The following is an 18690-nucleotide window of genomic DNA, read 5'->3' as shown; positions in this document are numbered from 1 at the left end:
TATTGCCGACATGGATGCTCAATCTTGGTCACCATATCTCTTGATGTTGATTAGATTTAAATCATTTATCACTATTTGTGCCGCTAGTTCATCTATCTTATCTGTGCGAATCATTCACAATAAAGAGCCTTTCATTTTATTTTGTTATCACTATTTGCATGGATCTTATTTGCTGATGTACTATTAAATGAACTCTCTGTGTCTACTCGGCCTATTCTGCTTGTCTTTACACAAATTGCGACACCATTCTTTGTCTCTTTCGCATTCTAAAGTTCTCTTCACCGGAACTCTTTCCCTGCCCCATCACCTTATGAAGTTATTAAAGTCATTGAGGTTTTCACTGCTGGGCTCCTCACTGGAGTTGAGTGGTTCGTGTTCTTATTACAGCCAGTCTTCGTTCAATGCTGGTGTTTGATTGTCAGGAACCTGAGTGAAGAGCCGTGAACTGTTGTCCAGAAACACGGTTGCTGAGCATCCATAGAAATGTCAATTTTCAAACCATTAATGGCTGGGGTAGTAAGGCAGCATCTGCTGTGACATAGAATCTCAAGCTGCACTGTAAAATGTGACCAGAAAGCTGATGTAAAGTAAAGTTTATTTATTAGTCACAAATAGGCTTACATTCACACTGCAGTGAGGTTACTGTGAAAGTCCCCTAAAATATGTGACTTTGAGAATCTCTCTGCCTTTGATTAACATTCGTCCAGTCAATATAATTTGAGTAAATACTGAAAATTCAGAGGCAGCTTCGATTGTATCATGTTACATGTTCACTAACAACTCTAAACTATATGCACCACCATCTGTAATATATTAAGATCAGCAAAGCACAACTGCTGGAGGAATCGTCTCGCATTGTTTAAATGATCTGCATCTTCTGTTCATATAATGTGTATGCATGTGGAAATAGCACATAAAGGAATCAGTGACAGATGTGATGCATTGTACTATCAATTATTTCACAAGCTTTAATGCTATATTTCTCTCTTTAGAGTTGAGCCTGATAGTCCAGTTGGACCAACCCCTACGGCAAACTTGACCTTAGAACAGCAGCCTCAAGTGATTCCATCTCAAGGTGACCTTCTGGGTGACCTTCTGAACCTTGACCTGGGTCCCCCTGTCAATGTGCCGCAGATGTCTTCAATGCAGATGGGAGCTGTGGACCTTTTGGGCGGTGGATTAGACAGTCTGGTATGTGGCTTTTTTTGTGATTTTCTTTTCTATTTTAAATTTCATTTAGGAGAAAACAAGCTTGTATGATCAACATTTGAACCCTGGCCTTATTTCACAAAGGAGCTGTGGGGTAGGCAATGAAGTGAAGTATCATTCGTAAGTGAGAAATGAGCAGCAATTCGATTTGCACGAATGCAAATTAATGAGAAAGTGATATCCTGAGACACAAGTGCAGGTGAGAAATAGTCAGTTGCACAAACTCTAATGGGATTACAGCTTGGCGGATTAGTACTGGTAAATGAAGTAGACACCCTTAAAGAATGAGGAAGATATACTTTTTATTCTTTCATGGGGTATGGGCATGACTGGCAAAGTCAGCATTTGTTGCCCATCCCTAACTGCTGTTAAACTGAGCATCTTCCTGGGCCATTTCAGAGGACAGTTAAGACTGAACTACATTGTTGCAGGTCTGGAGTCACATGTAGACCAGACTGGGTAAGGACGGCAGATTGCCTTCCCTGAAAGACATTGGTGAACCAAATGGGTTTTTGCAACAATCAATTGTAGTTTCATCATCATTACTGAGACTAGCTTAATGTTCCAGATTTATCATTTTTTTGTTATAAGGTGCATAAATTCTAGAAATAATGGAGGCATTTCAGTCCTGAGAAATTGCTTAAAAGTTATGATGTTGGAAGATGGGCATGCCCCTGAGGACTCCTGCCCATATTAAACACCGCAAACCACTTTCAGTCTGTCAAACTACAAGCTGTTGCCTCAGTTATTCACTAAATACAGTAGTACAATGATGAACAATTTTTGACCATTTGTCAATAATACTTTCTAAGATTACTGTAAAACCCTGCATTAGGTTTTCTGTGGGAATGATAGCTTACACATATAACTGATGGGAAATGCAGCAAAGTAAGGGCCTGTTATTGTTGTGTATTGTCAGAGTGGATATGTCTATGTGTAACTGACATTACTATGATAGCTTTAGTCAGCCCACATTAACTGAGCACTCACAGCAGCCTGTCATCTTTCTGGGGCCATCAATTGTAAGTTTTGCTGAAAGAAGTTCTGTAAGTTCAATAAATATTGGAATGTAAGGTTATTTTACTTTTCACTTTAGTGTTGCTCCCAACTTACTGGAGTGACATTTCCAACCTGTCCCTCTGTTTGGTTATCTTGCCCTGAAATCTGAAGTTACACCCTAAAGTGAAAAAATCACGGCAAAGATTGACATGATGCCTTGAGATGCTGCAATTGGGTGAAACATTAAGAGCTGCTTTCTGATTGGCCATGAGTTGGTTTTTTAAATTGGTTGCAGTTTGTATTAAAGTCCGTTTCCTACTGTTGATTTTGGTTTCTCATGTAGGAATGAAACTATCTTTTGGGGATTCCTTTGATTTGTCTTAGTTGTCCATGTGTTAATGCAAGCCAGGGTGCAATTTCATGGGGAAACGCCACTGATTGGAGTCAAACTTGACACAAAGGAAGGTGGTTGTGATTGTTGAAGACCACTCATCTCAGTCCCTGGACATCACTGCAGGAGCTTCTTAGGGCAGTGCCCTGGCCCAACCATCTTCACTTGTTTCGTCAATGACTTTCCTTCCATCATGAGGTCAGAAGTGGGGATGTTCGCTGATGCTTAGCACCATTCGTGACTCCTCAGATACTGAAACAATTCATGTCCAACAAGAGAGAATCTAACAATCTCCCCATGACATCGAATAGCATTATCATTGCTGAAATCGCCCACCATCAATGTCCTGGGGATCACCATTGATGAGAAACTCAACTGGATCAGCCACAAAATACTGTGGCTACAAAAACAGGTTAGAGGCCACAGAAACAGGTTAGAGGCCGGGAACGTTGTAGCGAGAAAGTCGTCTTCTGACTCCCAAAACTTGTCCACTGTATCTGCAGGGCACAAGTCATGGGTGTGATGGAATACTGGCTGAGTGCAGCTTCAGCAATGTTCAAGAAGCTCAATACTGTACAGGACAACAGCCCACTTCATTGGCACTACCACGCTAAACATTCATTCCCTCCCTAACAGCATTGTGGGTATACCTACATGACACGGACTGCAGCGGTTTAAGAAGGCCACCACCTTCTTGAGGGCAAAGAGAGACGAGCTGGTCTCGCTGGCAACACGCACATCCCATAAATAATAGAAAACATACAAGATGCACTGCAGCAACTCACCAAGGCTCCTTTGACAGCCCCTTCCAAACCTGTGACCTCTGCTTCAAGGACAAGGGTACCGTGGGAGCATCATTAGCTGCAAATTCTCCTCCAATTCACACAGCATCCAGACTTAGAAAAATTCCAATGCTCTTTCATCATCGCTGGTAAAAATTCTGGAACTCCTTCCCTAGCAGCAATTTGTACCGAGACAATGTGAACTGCAACAGTTTTGGGAGACAGCTCACCACCAGGTTTTCAAGACAATTTTACTTGATTACATTGGCTATGTGGCACAGAAACAGGCCATTCTGTCCACCCAGGCCATGCTGATGTTTATGCTCCACTCGAGCCCCCTTCCATCCTTTTTCATCCAAGACTTCCATTGTAACCCCCTCTTCCCTTCTCCCTCATGCTTGTTTAGTTTCCCCTTAGATAGTTTATTACAACAGCTCCCTGTTTCTAGGGAAGGAGTGGCGCATTCCACATTCTCTCGACCTTTTGGATAAAGAAGCTTCTTCTGAATTCCCTGTTGCATCTCTGGGGGACTCTCTTATATTGACAGTCTCTAGTTATGCTCTTCTCCATAAGAGAAAGCATTATCTCTCTCTCCACTCTATGAAAACCTATCATAATTGTAAGACGTCAATTAGGTCACCCCTCTGTCATTTTTTTTAAGAGAAAAGAAAGCCAGCCTGTCCGCCCCTTCCTGAAAAGAATACCTGGGCATTTCTGGTTTCATCATTGTAAATCTTTTCTGCACCCTCTCCAGTGTCTCTCTATTATTTTTATAATATGGTGACCAGAACTACATGCAGAACTCGTGTGGTCTAACCAAGGTCCAGCATAACTTCCCTACTTTTCAGTTCTGTTGCTCTAGAAATAAATTCTTGTTTGTGGTTTGCTTTCTTTGTGACCTTGTTGACTTGCGGCACAACCTTTAATGATTGGTGGATTTGTACTCTGGGGTCCCTTTGGCCTTCTATCCCATCTAAGCTTCAATCTCCAAGTATTGAATGACCTCTGTGTTCTTCCTAGAAAATCTTACATTTATCTGCATTGAACTTTGTTTGCCAGTCATAAAGCATGGGCAATAAATGCTAGCCTCACCATCAACACCTACATCATGTGAATGAATAAAGAGCGAATCACATTTTTGGATTGGCTGGTTTTGTCTTCTGTTGTTGAATGGAATATGTCCAAGCTGACATGTTGTAATGGTTGCTTGGTATACCTCAGAATTCGAGAGGAGTACAGGAGAGACGGAGAAAATTGATAGAAAATGAAAGGAGGAAAATTAAAATCTTCAGCCCAGAATTTTGCAAGTGGCTCCCACGTCACCTCTATAACTTTAGCACAAGTTTTGTGGGACAGATTTTCCGGTGAGGGAAGGAGAGCAGCTGAGTGGAAAACCCGTCTTTATTTTTCTGCCATTGCATAGAGTTCCAAGAAGATGAAAGAATTTGCATTTAAAATAAACAAAGGTGGCTGATGAATTTCATCTCCTTTCGATCCAGTGTGTTTATGCCATGTGATTGCTAAGTCTTCCACCATTGGTCCTGGTCATCGCTTTTGCTTTGTAACTCCCTGGTGCCAGCCGTTGGTCACTGTCTCTTTCATCCAGTGGCCATGGTTAATTCCCTATTTAGTGTTGGCCACATCTCTGCCCAGGCATGAATATTGCAGTGGGATCTACTCAATACAGATGTCATAGAGGAGGGGTAAATGAGATATGTTGGGGTAGCTGTAATCGAGGTATTAATTCCAGAAAGTCTGGTGATGAAGGATAGAAATGGAGCTAATCTTTACACTTTTGTAGTCTTCTACATTAAGTCAGAGATAATATTGTAATAATAAAAGGAGCAGTGAGTGATAAAAGAGAAACATGAAATTAATTGAATGAAAACAAAAGACCGGTTTTTTAAAAAGATAAATAATGAATTAATCCTAAAAGATAAGAACAGTGCACAGAAACAGAGGAATCAAAATGTGTGACATTTATACTTAATAGTACTAGCAGTGCATCTCCCCATAGCACTTTTAAAGGCCCATGTGTCTGCTTTTAAGTAAGGTGTTGATACGGCAGTCAAAACAAAGTCATGGCCCAGTGCTGCCTCACCTCCATTGTAGTGGGGCCTCGCTGTTGTTTATATTGCGTTTAATTGTATGGAGCTGGTGGGCATTAACTGGGGATCCAGTTGTGATCTTATAATTAGAGACAGATTGAAACTGTGGTGGTTGACTTTGGCGGTGCACATTTGTAATGTGTGTCTCTATGTAAAAGACTACAAGTGTAAAGATTAGCTCCATTTCAATCCTTCAGCCTACCACCAGACTTTCTGGCATACGGCATGTTTGCCTTCATCGGCCAGGGCATTGAGTTTAAAAATTGGCAAGTCATGTTGTAGCTTTATAGAACCTTAGTTAGGCCCCACTTGGAATATAGTGTTCAATTCTGGTCGCCACACTACCAGAAGGATATGGAGACTTTGGAGAGGGTACAGAAAAGATTTACCAAGATGTTGCCTGGTATGGAGGGCGTTAGCTATGAGGAGAGGCTGGAGAAACTTGGTTTGTTCTCACTGGAATGACGGAGGTTAAGAGGCGACCTGATAGAAGTCAACAAGATTATGAGGGGCATAGAATAGAATAGAATCCCTACAGTACAGAAAGAGGCCATTCGGCCCATCGAGTCTGCACCGACCACAATCCCACCCAGGCCCTACCCCCATATCCCTACACATTTACCCACTAATCCCTCTAACCTATGCATCTCAGGACACTAAGGGCAATTTTAGCATGGCCAATCAACCTAACCCGCACATCTTTGGACTGTGGGAGGAAACCGGAGCACCCGGAGGAAACCCACGCAGACACTAGGAGAATGTGCAAACTCCACACAGACAGTGACCCAAGCCGGGAATCGAACCCAGGTCCCTGGAGCTGTGAAGCAGCAGTGCTAACCACTGTGCTACCGTGCCTGCCCTGCATGGGCAGAGTAGATAGTCAGAAGCTTTTTCCCAAGGTGGAAGAGTCAATTACTAGGGGGCACAGGTTTAAAGTGCGAGGGACAAGGTTTAAAGGAGATATACGAGGCAAGTTTTTTACACAGAGGGTAGTGGGTGCCTGGAACGCGCTGCCAGGGGAGGTGGTGGAAGTAGATACGATAGTGAGTTTTAAGGGGCGTCTGGACAAATACATGAATAGGATGGGAATAGAGGGATATGGTTCCCGGAAGGGTTGGGGATTTTAGTGCAGTCGGGCAGCATGGTTGGTGCAGGCTTGGAGGGCCGAAAGGCCTGTTCCTGTGCTGTAATTTTCTTTGTTCTAATATCTCGATTACGGGGAGACACGTGCCTTTCCTTGCTGCCATCATGGGACACCATCATGCCTCAAGTTCATTGCACTAAGCGAGAGAGATTGCTTCACCTCCATTGCAGGGGGATTTGATTACCCTGTGATCCTGAGCTTGAATAAAGGCAGTAATAAACTGGTATCTAGAGAGAGAGAGAGAAAAATTTAGTAGTGACTTAATGCCATTATTAGTGAAAAATTGAGCAACTGGTGATCCGTATCAATGGCTGTGCTTCCAGATTTCATACTGTTTTCTTCACAAACCAGTACAGCTCATTAAGCTCATCAGCAAGGTAGAGTCAACAAGTAGGTTATTGTGGAGCTAGTTCAACAGACAGTTACGCATATAAATTGTGTCATGATTCCAGCTGATAATTCCAGCTGATAACAGGTAAGTCAGTTCCCAAAGTGAAACCTGGTTTGATCGATCCAAATCTTTTTTTGAAACTGTAGAGGTAAGTTACTGAACAAATTCACAGGTGTCTGCAGATTAACTTTTAACACAGAATAAAGCAAATGAAAAAATGAACTATATTACACCAGATAAAAAGATCTCAATACAAACACAAAAAACTGATTCAAATATTCACTGTTCCATCATCCCAGCTATCTCTTTACAGACGCATACAAATTCAGAAAGATAAAACTATTTACCATGCTTATTTTATACTCTAATATTCAGGGTAAGTTTGCAGTATGTGTGAAGTAACTGGTGAAGTATGGACAGGCATAGACACATTCCAAATTCAATGACAGATGTGACCAAGGCTGATTCTATGGATTTCTCAACAACCCACTCAGACTGTGAGCCAGCTCGTCTCACTGTCTTTCTAAGGAAGGTTTTCAACCTCCATGTTTGAAGAATTTGTCTTGGAATTCTCTCCAAATGTTGCTCCCACTCAGACACCTTCAGCAAGAAACTACCTCTTACCTTCTGAGATTCCTTTCCCCTGGATCGCTGTGTACACTTAAGCTTTACATACCAAGCACAATTTCATATCTTTGGCCACGTCAGGCAGAACAAAGACCTGCAGTAAGGATGTTTCCTCAAATCTTCAGAGATTCTCATGAACTCACTTCACTGTGTGTCTGTTCCCCATAGAGTTCATAGAAATCATAGAAACCCTACAGTACAGAAAGAGGCCATTCGGCCCATCGAGTCTGCACCGACCACAATCCCACCCAGGCCCTACCCCCATATCCCTACATGGTTTACCCACTAATCCCTCTAACCTACGCATCTCAGGACACTAAGGGCAATTTTTAGCATGGCCAATCAACCTAACCCACACACCTTTGGACTGTGGGAGGAAACCGGAGCACCCGGAGGAAACCAACGCAGACACGAGGAGAATGTGCAAACTCCACACAGACAATGACCCAAGCCGGGAATCGAACCCAGGTCCCTGGAGCTGTGAAGCAGCAGTGCTAACCACTGTGCTACCGTGCCGCCCGTTCTCCCTTTAATTTCTCCCTTTACCTAACAGAATCGGTTTCTGATTTCTGTCCTTGTTCTTTACCTTGGACTGTCTCTGGGACCTCTTTCTGGCCCACTTGCTTGTTTGGAACTTCATGGTTTGGGAACTTCTCCCTGTCCCCTTCATGTGTCCTGCTCCCTGGGACGCACCCTCTGCAGTGGCGCTCATCTGCTGATGACCCGGCTCGTAGTTTTGCATTGTTTCACCTTTCTCTTTTGTGCAGGGCCATTTCCCAGCTGAGGAACATTAAAAAACTTGAACTGGACGTATGTGGCCACTACCTGGCAGGCATGAAAACAACCAACTGAGTGTGCGAGTGTTTCCTGAAGCAGAGATGCACAGGAGGCTGGAAGCCTGCCGGGAACTATAGTTCCTGGCCTCCACACTTCCGATCTGTGACTGCCGATTAAGTTAGTTAAGGGAATTTGTCGCAAATGTTTAGATGGATTAAGCACACCATCCATTGAATAGGCAGGCCACCTTATCATAGGAATTAGCAAAGATTGTAGAGCTATTCCTAAAATTTACTGTAACAGGTGGCGCAGGTGTAGTGCAGTTGGTTGCCTGGAGATTAATGGTATTCTGGTGAGATTGGCAGCGAAATCCTCTTTCTGTGTTCCTGCAGGAAGAAAGGCACTCGAATAGATACCTGAAATCTATATGTGCTGCTTTTCACACTTCTGTTCGTTGCCAGTCTCTGTTAGGCTCATTCCAAGTCTAATAGTTATGTTTTCCCCAATAGAAAATGTTAGGGACCATGAAAAGTTTTGAAGAATGTTCAGTGTCGGAGTCCCATGTCACTCGACATTTGTCATGACCTTGTTGCTTGTAGTACTTGGCTTTTAGTGAAATGTTAGAAATGGCTCCTTATGTTAATGGTGTGAAGCATGCACAACATGATGAAATGGACCTGGTGTATGTTCTTCAAATAGTTTGCACCATCTGCCGAAGAATTTTTGAAGCCAGATTCCAGATGGAAAAAATCGGGAAAAAATGGTCAAAGCTAAGAGATAAGTGAAAGGTAAAAAAGCCTCAAAAGGGTTAGTTGACAAGTTCCAACACACATTTTCTTTCTGAGCAACACATTTTCTCTGAAAAGTTTTTATAGAGTTGTTTTCTCTGAGGAATTAATTTTCAAAAGATTGGTTTCACTGATTGAAGAGATAGCTGAACCAGTCCGCAGCTCAGATACTCATAAGCTAATAAAATCCTAGCAAAATCAATGCTAAGATTCAATTCCTGTTTAGAATTATTAGTTGTCACTGTTTGTTATTTATGTGGCATTTATATAAACTGACAGATTAATTGTGGCATTGCTCCCTTGTAGTGTATAAACTGAAGCATGACTAATATTTAGCTCTAACCTCTGCCTTCAAGGCCAGTGGTCTCTGGGAAATACAGGTAATCGTAATTGTTCAATTCGAGCTCCAGTATTCTTACAGATAACGGCAGGGGATAAAGTACATTTAGGTAACAGTGATCATAATATTAGGTTTAATGTAATTATAGAAAGGGACACAAAGATTCAGAAGAATGCCCAATTCAATGATTTGAGAAGGGATCTAGCACAGGTGAACTGGAAACACAAACTGGCCAGAAAAAACAATGAATGAATAATAGCAAAATGCAACACAAGAAATAGGAACAGGAATAGACCGTATGGCCCTTTGAGCCTGCTCGGCAATTCAGTATAATCGTGGCTGATCTTGGGATTCAACTCTGTTTTCCCACCTGCTCTCTATATCCCTTGATTCCCTGAGACACCAAAACTGTGCCTATTCTCCAGCCTTAAATATATTCAATGATGGAATGACAACAACCTTATAGGCTAGAGAATTACAAAGATTCACAACCCTTGAGTGAAGTAATTTCTGCTCTTCATTCCTAAATTCCTCCTCCATTCCTTGTCCTGAGACTGTGCCTCTATATTTGATTTGATTTATTATTGTCACATGTATTAACATAGTTAAAAAGTATTGTTTCTTGCGCACTATACAGACAAAGCATACCGTTCATAGAGAAGGAAAGGAGAGAGTGCAGAATGTAGTGTTACAGTCATAGCTAGGATGTAGAGAAAGATCAGCTTAATGCAAGGTAGGTCCATTTTAGTCTCCCTGACCAGCAGAAACAATCTCTTGGCATCTATCCTTTCAAGCCTCTTCAGAATTTTGTAGATTTTGATGAGATCGTGTCTCATTCTTCCAAACTCCAGAGAATATCAGCCCAATTTACTCAGCCTCTGCTAAGACAACCCACTCACCCCAGAGAACAATTTAATGTGTCTTCATGCAAATATATCCCTTAAATGTGGAGATCAAAACTCCACACTGTATTCCAGAATAGATTTCACCAAATCCTGTATAATTGTAGAAACATAGAAAAACTACAGCACAAAACAGGCCCTTCGGCCCCACAAGTTGTGCCGAACATATCCCTACCTTTTTGGCCTACCTATAACCCTCCATCCTATTAAGTCCCATGTACTCATCCAGGAGTCTCTTAAAAGACCCTATTGAGTTTGCCTCCACCACCACTGATGGCAGCCGATTCCACTCGCCCACCACCCTCTGTGTGAAAAACTTCCCCTTAACATTTCCCCTGTACCTACCCCCCAGCACCTTAAACCTGTGTCCTCTCGTAGCAGCCATTTCCACCCTGGGAAAAAGCCTCTGAGAGTCCACCCGATCTATGCCTCTCAACATCTTATATACCTCTATTAGGTCTCCTCTCATCCTACGTCTCTCCAAGGAGAAAAGACCGAGCTCCCTCAGCCAATCCTCATAAGGCATGCCATTCAATCCAGGCAACATCCTTGTAAATCTCCTCTGCACCCTTTCAATATTTTCCACATCCTTCCTGTAATGAGGCGACCAGAACTGAGCACAGTACTCCAAGTGGGGTCTGACGAGGGTCTTATATAGCTGCATCATTATCCCCGGACTCCTAAACTCAATCCCTCGATTGATAAAGGCCAGCACACCATACGCCTTCTTATCCACCTCCTCCACCTGCGGGGTCGATTATAGAGTCCTATGGACAATGGACCCCAAGGTCCTTCTGATCCTCTACAGTACTAAGAGTCTTTCCCTTTATATTGTACTCCTTCATCCCATTTGACCTGCCAAAATGGACCACTACACATTTATCTGGGTTGAAGTCCATCTGCCACTTCTCCGCCCAGTCTTGCATCCTATCTATGTCCCTCTGTAACTTCTGACATTCCTCCAGACTATCCACAACCCCGCCAACCTTCGTGTCATCGGCAAACTTACCAACCCATCCCTCCACTTCCTCATCCAGGTCATTTATGAAAATGACAAACAGCAAGGGTCCCAGAACAGATCCCTGGGTCACACCACTGGTGACCGACGTCCATTTAGAAAAAGACCCATCTATACCCATCTAGGGCGGCACGGTAGCACAGTGGTTAGCACTGCTGCTTCACAGCTCCAGGGTCCCGGGTTCGATTCCCGGCTCGGGTCACTGTCTGTGTGGAGTTTGCACATTCTCCTCGTGTCTGCGTGGGTTTCCTCCGGGTGCTCCGGTTTCCTCCCACAGTCCAAAGATGTGCGGGTTAGGTTGATTGGCCAGGTTAAAAAAATTGCCTCTTAGAGTCCTGGGATGCGTAGGTTAGAGGGATTAGCGGGTAAAATATGTGGGGGTAGGGCCTGGGTGGGATTGTGGTCGGTGCAGACTCGATGGGCCGAATGGCCTCCTTCTGCACTGTAGGGTTTCTATGATTCTACCCACTCTCTGCTCCTTTGGGCAAGCCAGTTCTGGATCCACAGGGCAGCAGCCCCTTGGATCCCATGCCCTCTCACTTTTTCGAGAAGCCTTGCATGGGGGACCTTATCGAACGCCTTGCTAAAATCCATATAAACCACACCTACCGCTTTACCTTCGTCAATGTGTTTAGTCGCATTTTCGAAGAACTCCACCAGGCTCGTAAGGCACGATCTGCCTTTGACAAAGCCATGCTGAGTATTCTTGAGCATACTAAACCTCTCTAAATGCTCATAAATCTTGTCCCTCAGGATCTTCTCCATCAGCTTACCAACCACTGAGGTTAGACTCACCGGTCGGTTATTTCCTGGGCTATCCCTATTCCCCTTCTTGAAAATAGGAACCGCATCCGCAATCCTCCAATCCTCCGGCACCTCTCCCGTCTCCATCGTCGACGCAAAGATCATCGCCAGAGGCTCTGCAATCTCTTCCCTCGCCTCCCACAGTAACCTGGGGTACATCCCATCCGGACCCGGCGACTTATCTATCTTGATGCCATTCAAGGATTCCAGCACAACCTCTTTCTTAAAGTCCACATACTCAATCTTTTCAGTCCACCGCAAGTCCGCAGGACATCCACCCAGGTCCTTCTCCTCTGTGAAAACCGAGGCAAAATACTCATTAAGCACCTCTGCCATTTTTACTGGTTCCGTACAGATTTTCCCGCCTTCACCTTTTATAGGCCCTATTCCTTCACGTTGTATCCTTTTACTCTTCACATATTTATAGAACGCCTTAGGGTTTTCCTTAATCCTACCTGCCGAGGCCTTCTCGTGACTCCTTCTGGCTCTCCTAATTTCCTTCTTTAGTCCCTTCCTACAAGCTGTATACTCATCTAGATCCCTATCTTCGCCAAGCTCTCTGAACCTTTTGTACGCTTTTCTTTTCTTCTCGACTAGGTCCCGCACACCTTTCGTGCACCACGGTTCCTTTAACCTACCAACTCCTCCCTGTCTGCTTGGAACGTTGTCCTGTAGAACTCTAGACAGACATTCCTTGAATAACTGCCACCTCTCTTCAGTACATTTCCCCGAGAATACCGCCTTCCAATTTGCTCCTCTAATTTGCTGCCTTATGTCTTCATATTTCCCCTTACTCCATATAAACGCTTTCCTAGCTTGCCTGATCCTCTCTTTTTCCAATGCAAGCATAAAGGAGATAGAGTTATGATCACTATCCCCAAGATGCTCTCCCACTGAGAGATCTGACACCTGTCCAGGTTCGTTGGTCAGTATCAGATCAAGTACGGCCTCTCTTCTTGTAGGCTTGACAACATGCTGTGTCAGGAAACCTTCCTGAACACACCTAACGAACTCCTCCCCATCCAATCCCCTTACCCTAGGGATATTCCAATCTATGTTTGGGAAATTAAAGTCTCCCATCACAACAACTCTGCTATTATTGCAACTCTCCAGGATCTGTTTCCCTATCTGCTCCTCCACCTCCCTGTTACTATTGGGCGGCCTATAGAAAACTCCCAGCAAAGTGATCGACCCCTTCCCACTCCGAACTTCCTCCCACAGAGACTCTGTGGACAATCCCTCCACAGCATACACCTTCTCTACAGCTGTGACACTATCCCTGATCAGCAGTGCCACTCCACCCCCTCTTTTGCCTCCCTCCCTGTCCTTCCTGAAACATCTGAATCCCGGCACCTGGAGAATCCAATCCTGAACCTGAGACATCCAAGTCTCCGTAATGGCCACCACATCACACTTCCAGGCCTCGATCCACGCTCTGAGCTCATCCCCTTTATTCACTATACTCCTGGCATTAAAGTAAACACATCTCAATCCTTTGGTCTGAGCTCTCTCCTTCTCTATCCCCCGTCCGTCCTCCCTCTAGCACTGTCTATAACCCTTCTCTGTTTGCGAGCTAACTTCCTCGCTCCCAATCACCTTGTCTCGTTCCCCTCCCCCCAACCTATCTAGTTTAAACTCTCCCCAGTAGCTAGACTTATTCATGCACTTCAATCCCCTTGCAATAAAGGCCAACATGTCAATTGCCTTCCTAATTGCTTGCTGCACCTGCATGCGAAATTTGTGAGCCTTGCACAAGCACATTCCAAGTCTCTTTGAACATCAACATTTAAAGTTTCACACCTTTAAAAAAAATTCAGTTCTTTTATTCTTACAACTAAAGTGAATATCTTCACACTTCTCTATATTGTGCTCCATCTGCCATTTCTTTGCAGCTTCTCTGTGTTCTCCTTTCAACTTACTTTCCCACCTATCTTGATATTGTCATCATCTGTCTCCATCTAGTCATTAATGTAGATTACAATTTGCTGAGGCCCCAGCTTGATCCTTGTGGCACTCCACTATTCACTGTCAGCCAACTTGGAAAAAACCCCAGTTATGCACACTACTTTCTATCTGTCCTACCTGATTCTAACCTCAACTTAACATTCCTGCCTATACCTGATAATCTTTCACTCCCTTGTTAACAAAGAATCTATCTAACTCTGTCTCAAAAACATTAAAGACTCTGCTTCCACTGCCTTTTCAGGAAGAGAGTTCTAAACACAATCCTCAGAAAACAATTCTCCTCAACTCCGTCTTAAATGAGCAACCCCTTATTTTTAAAGAATGAATCCTATTTCTAGATTCTCTGACAAGAGGAAACATCCTCTGCACATCCACTCTGTCAATACCTCTCAATCTTAAAGCTTTTGATCAAGTTGCTTCTTATTCTTCTATACTCTAGAGCATATAAGCCTAGTCTCTTCAACCTTCCCTCATTAGACAACCCGCCCATTCCTGTTCAGTAAATCTTCTGTGAACGGCTAATGCATTTACATCTTTCCTTAAATAAGGCATCCATTTCTGTAAACAATACTCCAGATGTGGTCTCCAATGCTCTGTACAGCTGAAGCATAACCTTTGTTTTTGTGTTCAATTCTCCTCGTGAACAATGATATTCCATCAGCTTTCCTAATTACTTGCTGTACCTGTATGCTAGGCTTTTGTGATCCATGCACGAGGGCACTCAGATTCCTGTGCATGTCAGAACTCTGCAATCTCTCACAGTTTAAACATTTTTATTCCTTCTGCGCAAATGGCCAATTTTATATTTGCCCATGTTATACTCATTTGCCAGACATTTGCCCACTCGCTTAACATATCTATGTCTCTTTGTAGCCTCCTTACGCCCTCATCACAATTTACTTTCCTACTTTGTGTCATCAGCAAATTTAGCAACTATACCTTCAGTCCCTTAATCCAAGCCATTTAAATGAATGGTAAAAAGTTGAAGCCCCAGCATTGATCTCTGTGAAACACTACTCATCACATCCTGCCTACCAGAGAAAGACCCATATGTGCCAGCTCTCTGTTTCCTGTTAGCTAGCCAATCTTCAACCCATGTAAACATGTTACCCCCTGCACCATGAGTTTTTATTTTTCGCATTAATCTTTTGGAACTTTCTAAAATACCTTCTGGAAATCTAAGTACAGTGCATCCACCAATTCTGCTTTTCCATAGCACATGTGACTCCTTCAGAGAACTCCAATAAATTGGTTAAGAATGATTTCCCTTGCACAAAATCATGTTGGCTCTCTTATTGCCATGATTTTTCCCAGGTGTGCTGCTTTTACTACTTCAATAATGGCTACCAATGTTTCCCCTATGACGAATGTTAGGCTAACTAGCCTATAGTTTCCTGCTTTCTATTTCCCTGCCTTTTTGAACAAAGGAGTTACATTTGCTACCTTTCAATCTCATGAAACCTTCCCTGAATCGAGGGATTTTTGGTAAATTACAGCCAATGCTTCAACTATCTCATTAGCCACCTCTTTCAAGACCTTAGGATGCTTTCTATTGGACCAATGCTTACTTTGTTTATTCTTTTCATATTTAAATATCTACAGAAACTCTTACTATCCATCATTTCATCTAAACTAGATAGCTTTCTCTCATACTATCAATCTTTTTGTCATTCTTTGATGCTCCTTAAATTCTTCCATATCTTCTGACCTGCCAATCATCTTTGTGCAAATATATGTATTTCCTTTAAGTTTAATACTGTCTTTAACTTTTTTAGTTAAGCACTGATGATGGGTCTTCCCCGTGGAATTTTCTTTCTCATTGGGATGTGTTCATTCTGTGTTTTCGGAAATATCTCTTTAAATGTCTGCCACTGAACTTCTATCCCTTGAGTACCTTTGCCATTTCACTTAAGCTCGCTATGCTTTTATGCCCTCAAAATTGCACTTTAAATTTAAAATGCTAGTCTTGGATACACTCCTCTCTCTCAAACCGAATGTAAAATTCAATCATATGATTGCTGCTAACTAAGAGTGACTTCATATGAGGTTATCAATTTATCCTATCTCATTGCACAATACCAGGTCTAGTATAGCCTGGCTTCTGGTTGGCTCCAGAATGTGCTTTTCTAAGAAACTATCACGAAAGCATCCTATGAGTTCCTCATCTATGCTACCTTTGCCCATCTAATTGTTTTCAAACTACATGAAGATTAAAATCCCCTATGATCATCACCGTACTTCTCTGACATACTCCCATGACCTCTTTTATTCTCTGTTTCACTGTGTAGTTAGTTAGGGGGCCTGTATACCACTCCCACAAGTGACGACTTTATCATTTCTCATCTCAACACAAGCTGCCTCTCCATCCTGGTTTCCTGAACTTGTCATCCCTCTTAACAGAGCAACCTCTCCCATTTTCTTAACTTTTGTCCTTTCTAAATGTCACATATCCTTCAATATTCAGGTCCCAATCTACGTCATCCTATAGCCATATCTCTAATGTCAATCGAATCATACACGTTAATTTCAATTTGTGCTATCAGTTCATTTGCATTGTTTAGAATGATATGTGCGTTTAGATACAGAGCCTTTAGTTTTGTCCTTTTATTATTTTTGTAATGTCCAGCCTTATCTGCTGATTAATTCTAGATTTATACTCTCTGTCCCTTCCTGTCATGGTCTGTTTATCATTTCCACATTAGTACCTTTCTCTCTTGCATTTGCTCTACTCTGATATATTACATCTTACCAAATTTGTTCCCTTGCACCCCAAATAATTAGCCTTTATTTACGAAAGACTACATGCAGTTTTGGCTGAAAACTTGAATTCAGAGAGCAGTTGGTACAGCTTGCTAATTCCTCCTCAAGTCCGCACTTACAGAAAGAAACCGTTCAGTATTTATACATAATCATTATCAGTTAGCGTGACCAGAGCTTATTCAGGAATTCGATCAGTAATAGAATCATAAGCAATACCATTAATCATGTCATAACCTGCTGACCTCCTAGAACCTTTTGTCTCATCATTCATACCCTTATCTTGCCCTTTGATGTAACAGAAGAAGGTCGGTGACTCCCATCATCCCTGACCTTATCTTGTTTTATTTACTCATACAGTCCTAGGTGATGAGGAATCAATCTTATCAGGCCTTAAAGAGGTCAGGCAATTGGAATAGCTTGACCTTCTCTGATCTCATTCACGTCTTAAGATATGCGGAGTCAGCCTTATCAGGTTATACAGAGGTCAGGCATGTTTTAAGTTACGCGGAGTCGGTCTTTCTTATATTGTACCAAATAGTTGACCAATTTTCCCATCATGCTATTCCTTAGTTTGTACAACTTCACATTCCCTCCTTTTGTCATATCATGACAACTAATTAAATAGGTATATCCATGACCCGATTAAAAATGCCTTTACACAAGCAGCCAAGCAATCCTATTCCCAGTAGAAGTCGTAGTAGTAACATGAAGGCCTTAAAGATCCAATCAAATAATCCGTGACCCAGCCATCCCAACCAACTCGGTGGGTCATAATCATGAAATTCACGGCCAATCTCTTGAATTTGATCAGCCTGTCTCTTAATATGGTCAGCCAGGTTGGTGATATTTTCAGAGGCGTCTGGGATATAAGTGCAGCATTCCTGACCTACAATGGCGCACGTTCCTCCCTGCGAGGCTAACAGATAATCCAAAGCCAGTCGATTTTGTAATGCCACGGTCCGGACAGCCACCAACTCAGCCGAGACCTCGGCCAGTGCCTGTCCAGTTGCCCTGGCTTCCGCCGTTGTTACGTTTGCCAGTTGTTCCAATGCTGAGGCCATAAGAATCAGTTCGTTGGCTGCCCTGCCCGTTCCATATAGTGGAAAGGCCATCATAAAGAACCGTTCGGTCCCACTAATGGTCCTTTAGGCTCGCGAGGGGTGTTGCTGAAGGGAGGGTAGGTGGTGCATGTAGGGTACGACATATCCCAGATAACAGGATCCTATCCAATTGGTAGGAAGCCACGAGTATGCTTTAGTGCCACATATGAAATATGTTCCATTATAGGCCGTAAAATCATCAGCCAATGTCATCCAGGGTATTGGGGAAGTATGTGCCCATGAGCTATTAGAGGTTATATTCCATACCCTGGACCAATCAAGAATAAACATACCCTTGGTGGATAGGTTTGCTACTGGTCCTTGCCACTCAGCTGTAAGGTTACATCTACTTTGCCCCATCAGCTTTCCTTTCCCTGATTTACTAAAACATAGGGAACCTCGCACATCATTCGAGGGGACGGTAAGGGAGGGTGGAAGCAAGGCATGATTATAAGCAGGCTGGTACCAAGCCAAAAACCCAGTCATTTCATAGCCAGCCGATTTCCATTCTCTCATATCTCCCCTGATCCCTGTTTGGTTTTGACGTAGAATCCATTCAACTGTCTCTGCGATCTGGAATGGGAG

At 43.0% G+C, this 18690-nt stretch overlaps 1 protein-coding gene across 2 annotated transcripts in view; it reads left to right on the top strand.

Annotated features, from left to right (window-relative positions):
• ap2b1 (adaptor related protein complex 2 subunit beta 1) overlaps nucleotides 1-18690 on the top strand; it is a 290885-nt gene that overhangs the window by 102882 nt on the left and 169313 nt on the right. For both annotated transcript variants that reach the window (XM_078225148.1, XM_078225149.1), the window contains exon 14: nucleotides 993-1191. In XM_078225148.1, coding sequence (XP_078081274.1) covers nucleotides 993-1191 — 199 coding nt within the window. The remainder of the gene's footprint in view (nucleotides 1-992; nucleotides 1192-18690) is intronic.

Source organism: Mustelus asterias, chromosome 12 (assembly GCF_964213995.1).
Source record: "Mustelus asterias chromosome 12, sMusAst1.hap1.1, whole genome shotgun sequence".
NCBI classification, from domain to species: domain Eukaryota; kingdom Metazoa; phylum Chordata; class Chondrichthyes; order Carcharhiniformes; family Triakidae; genus Mustelus; species Mustelus asterias.
This window is presented reverse-complemented; position numbering and strand designations above follow the sequence as displayed.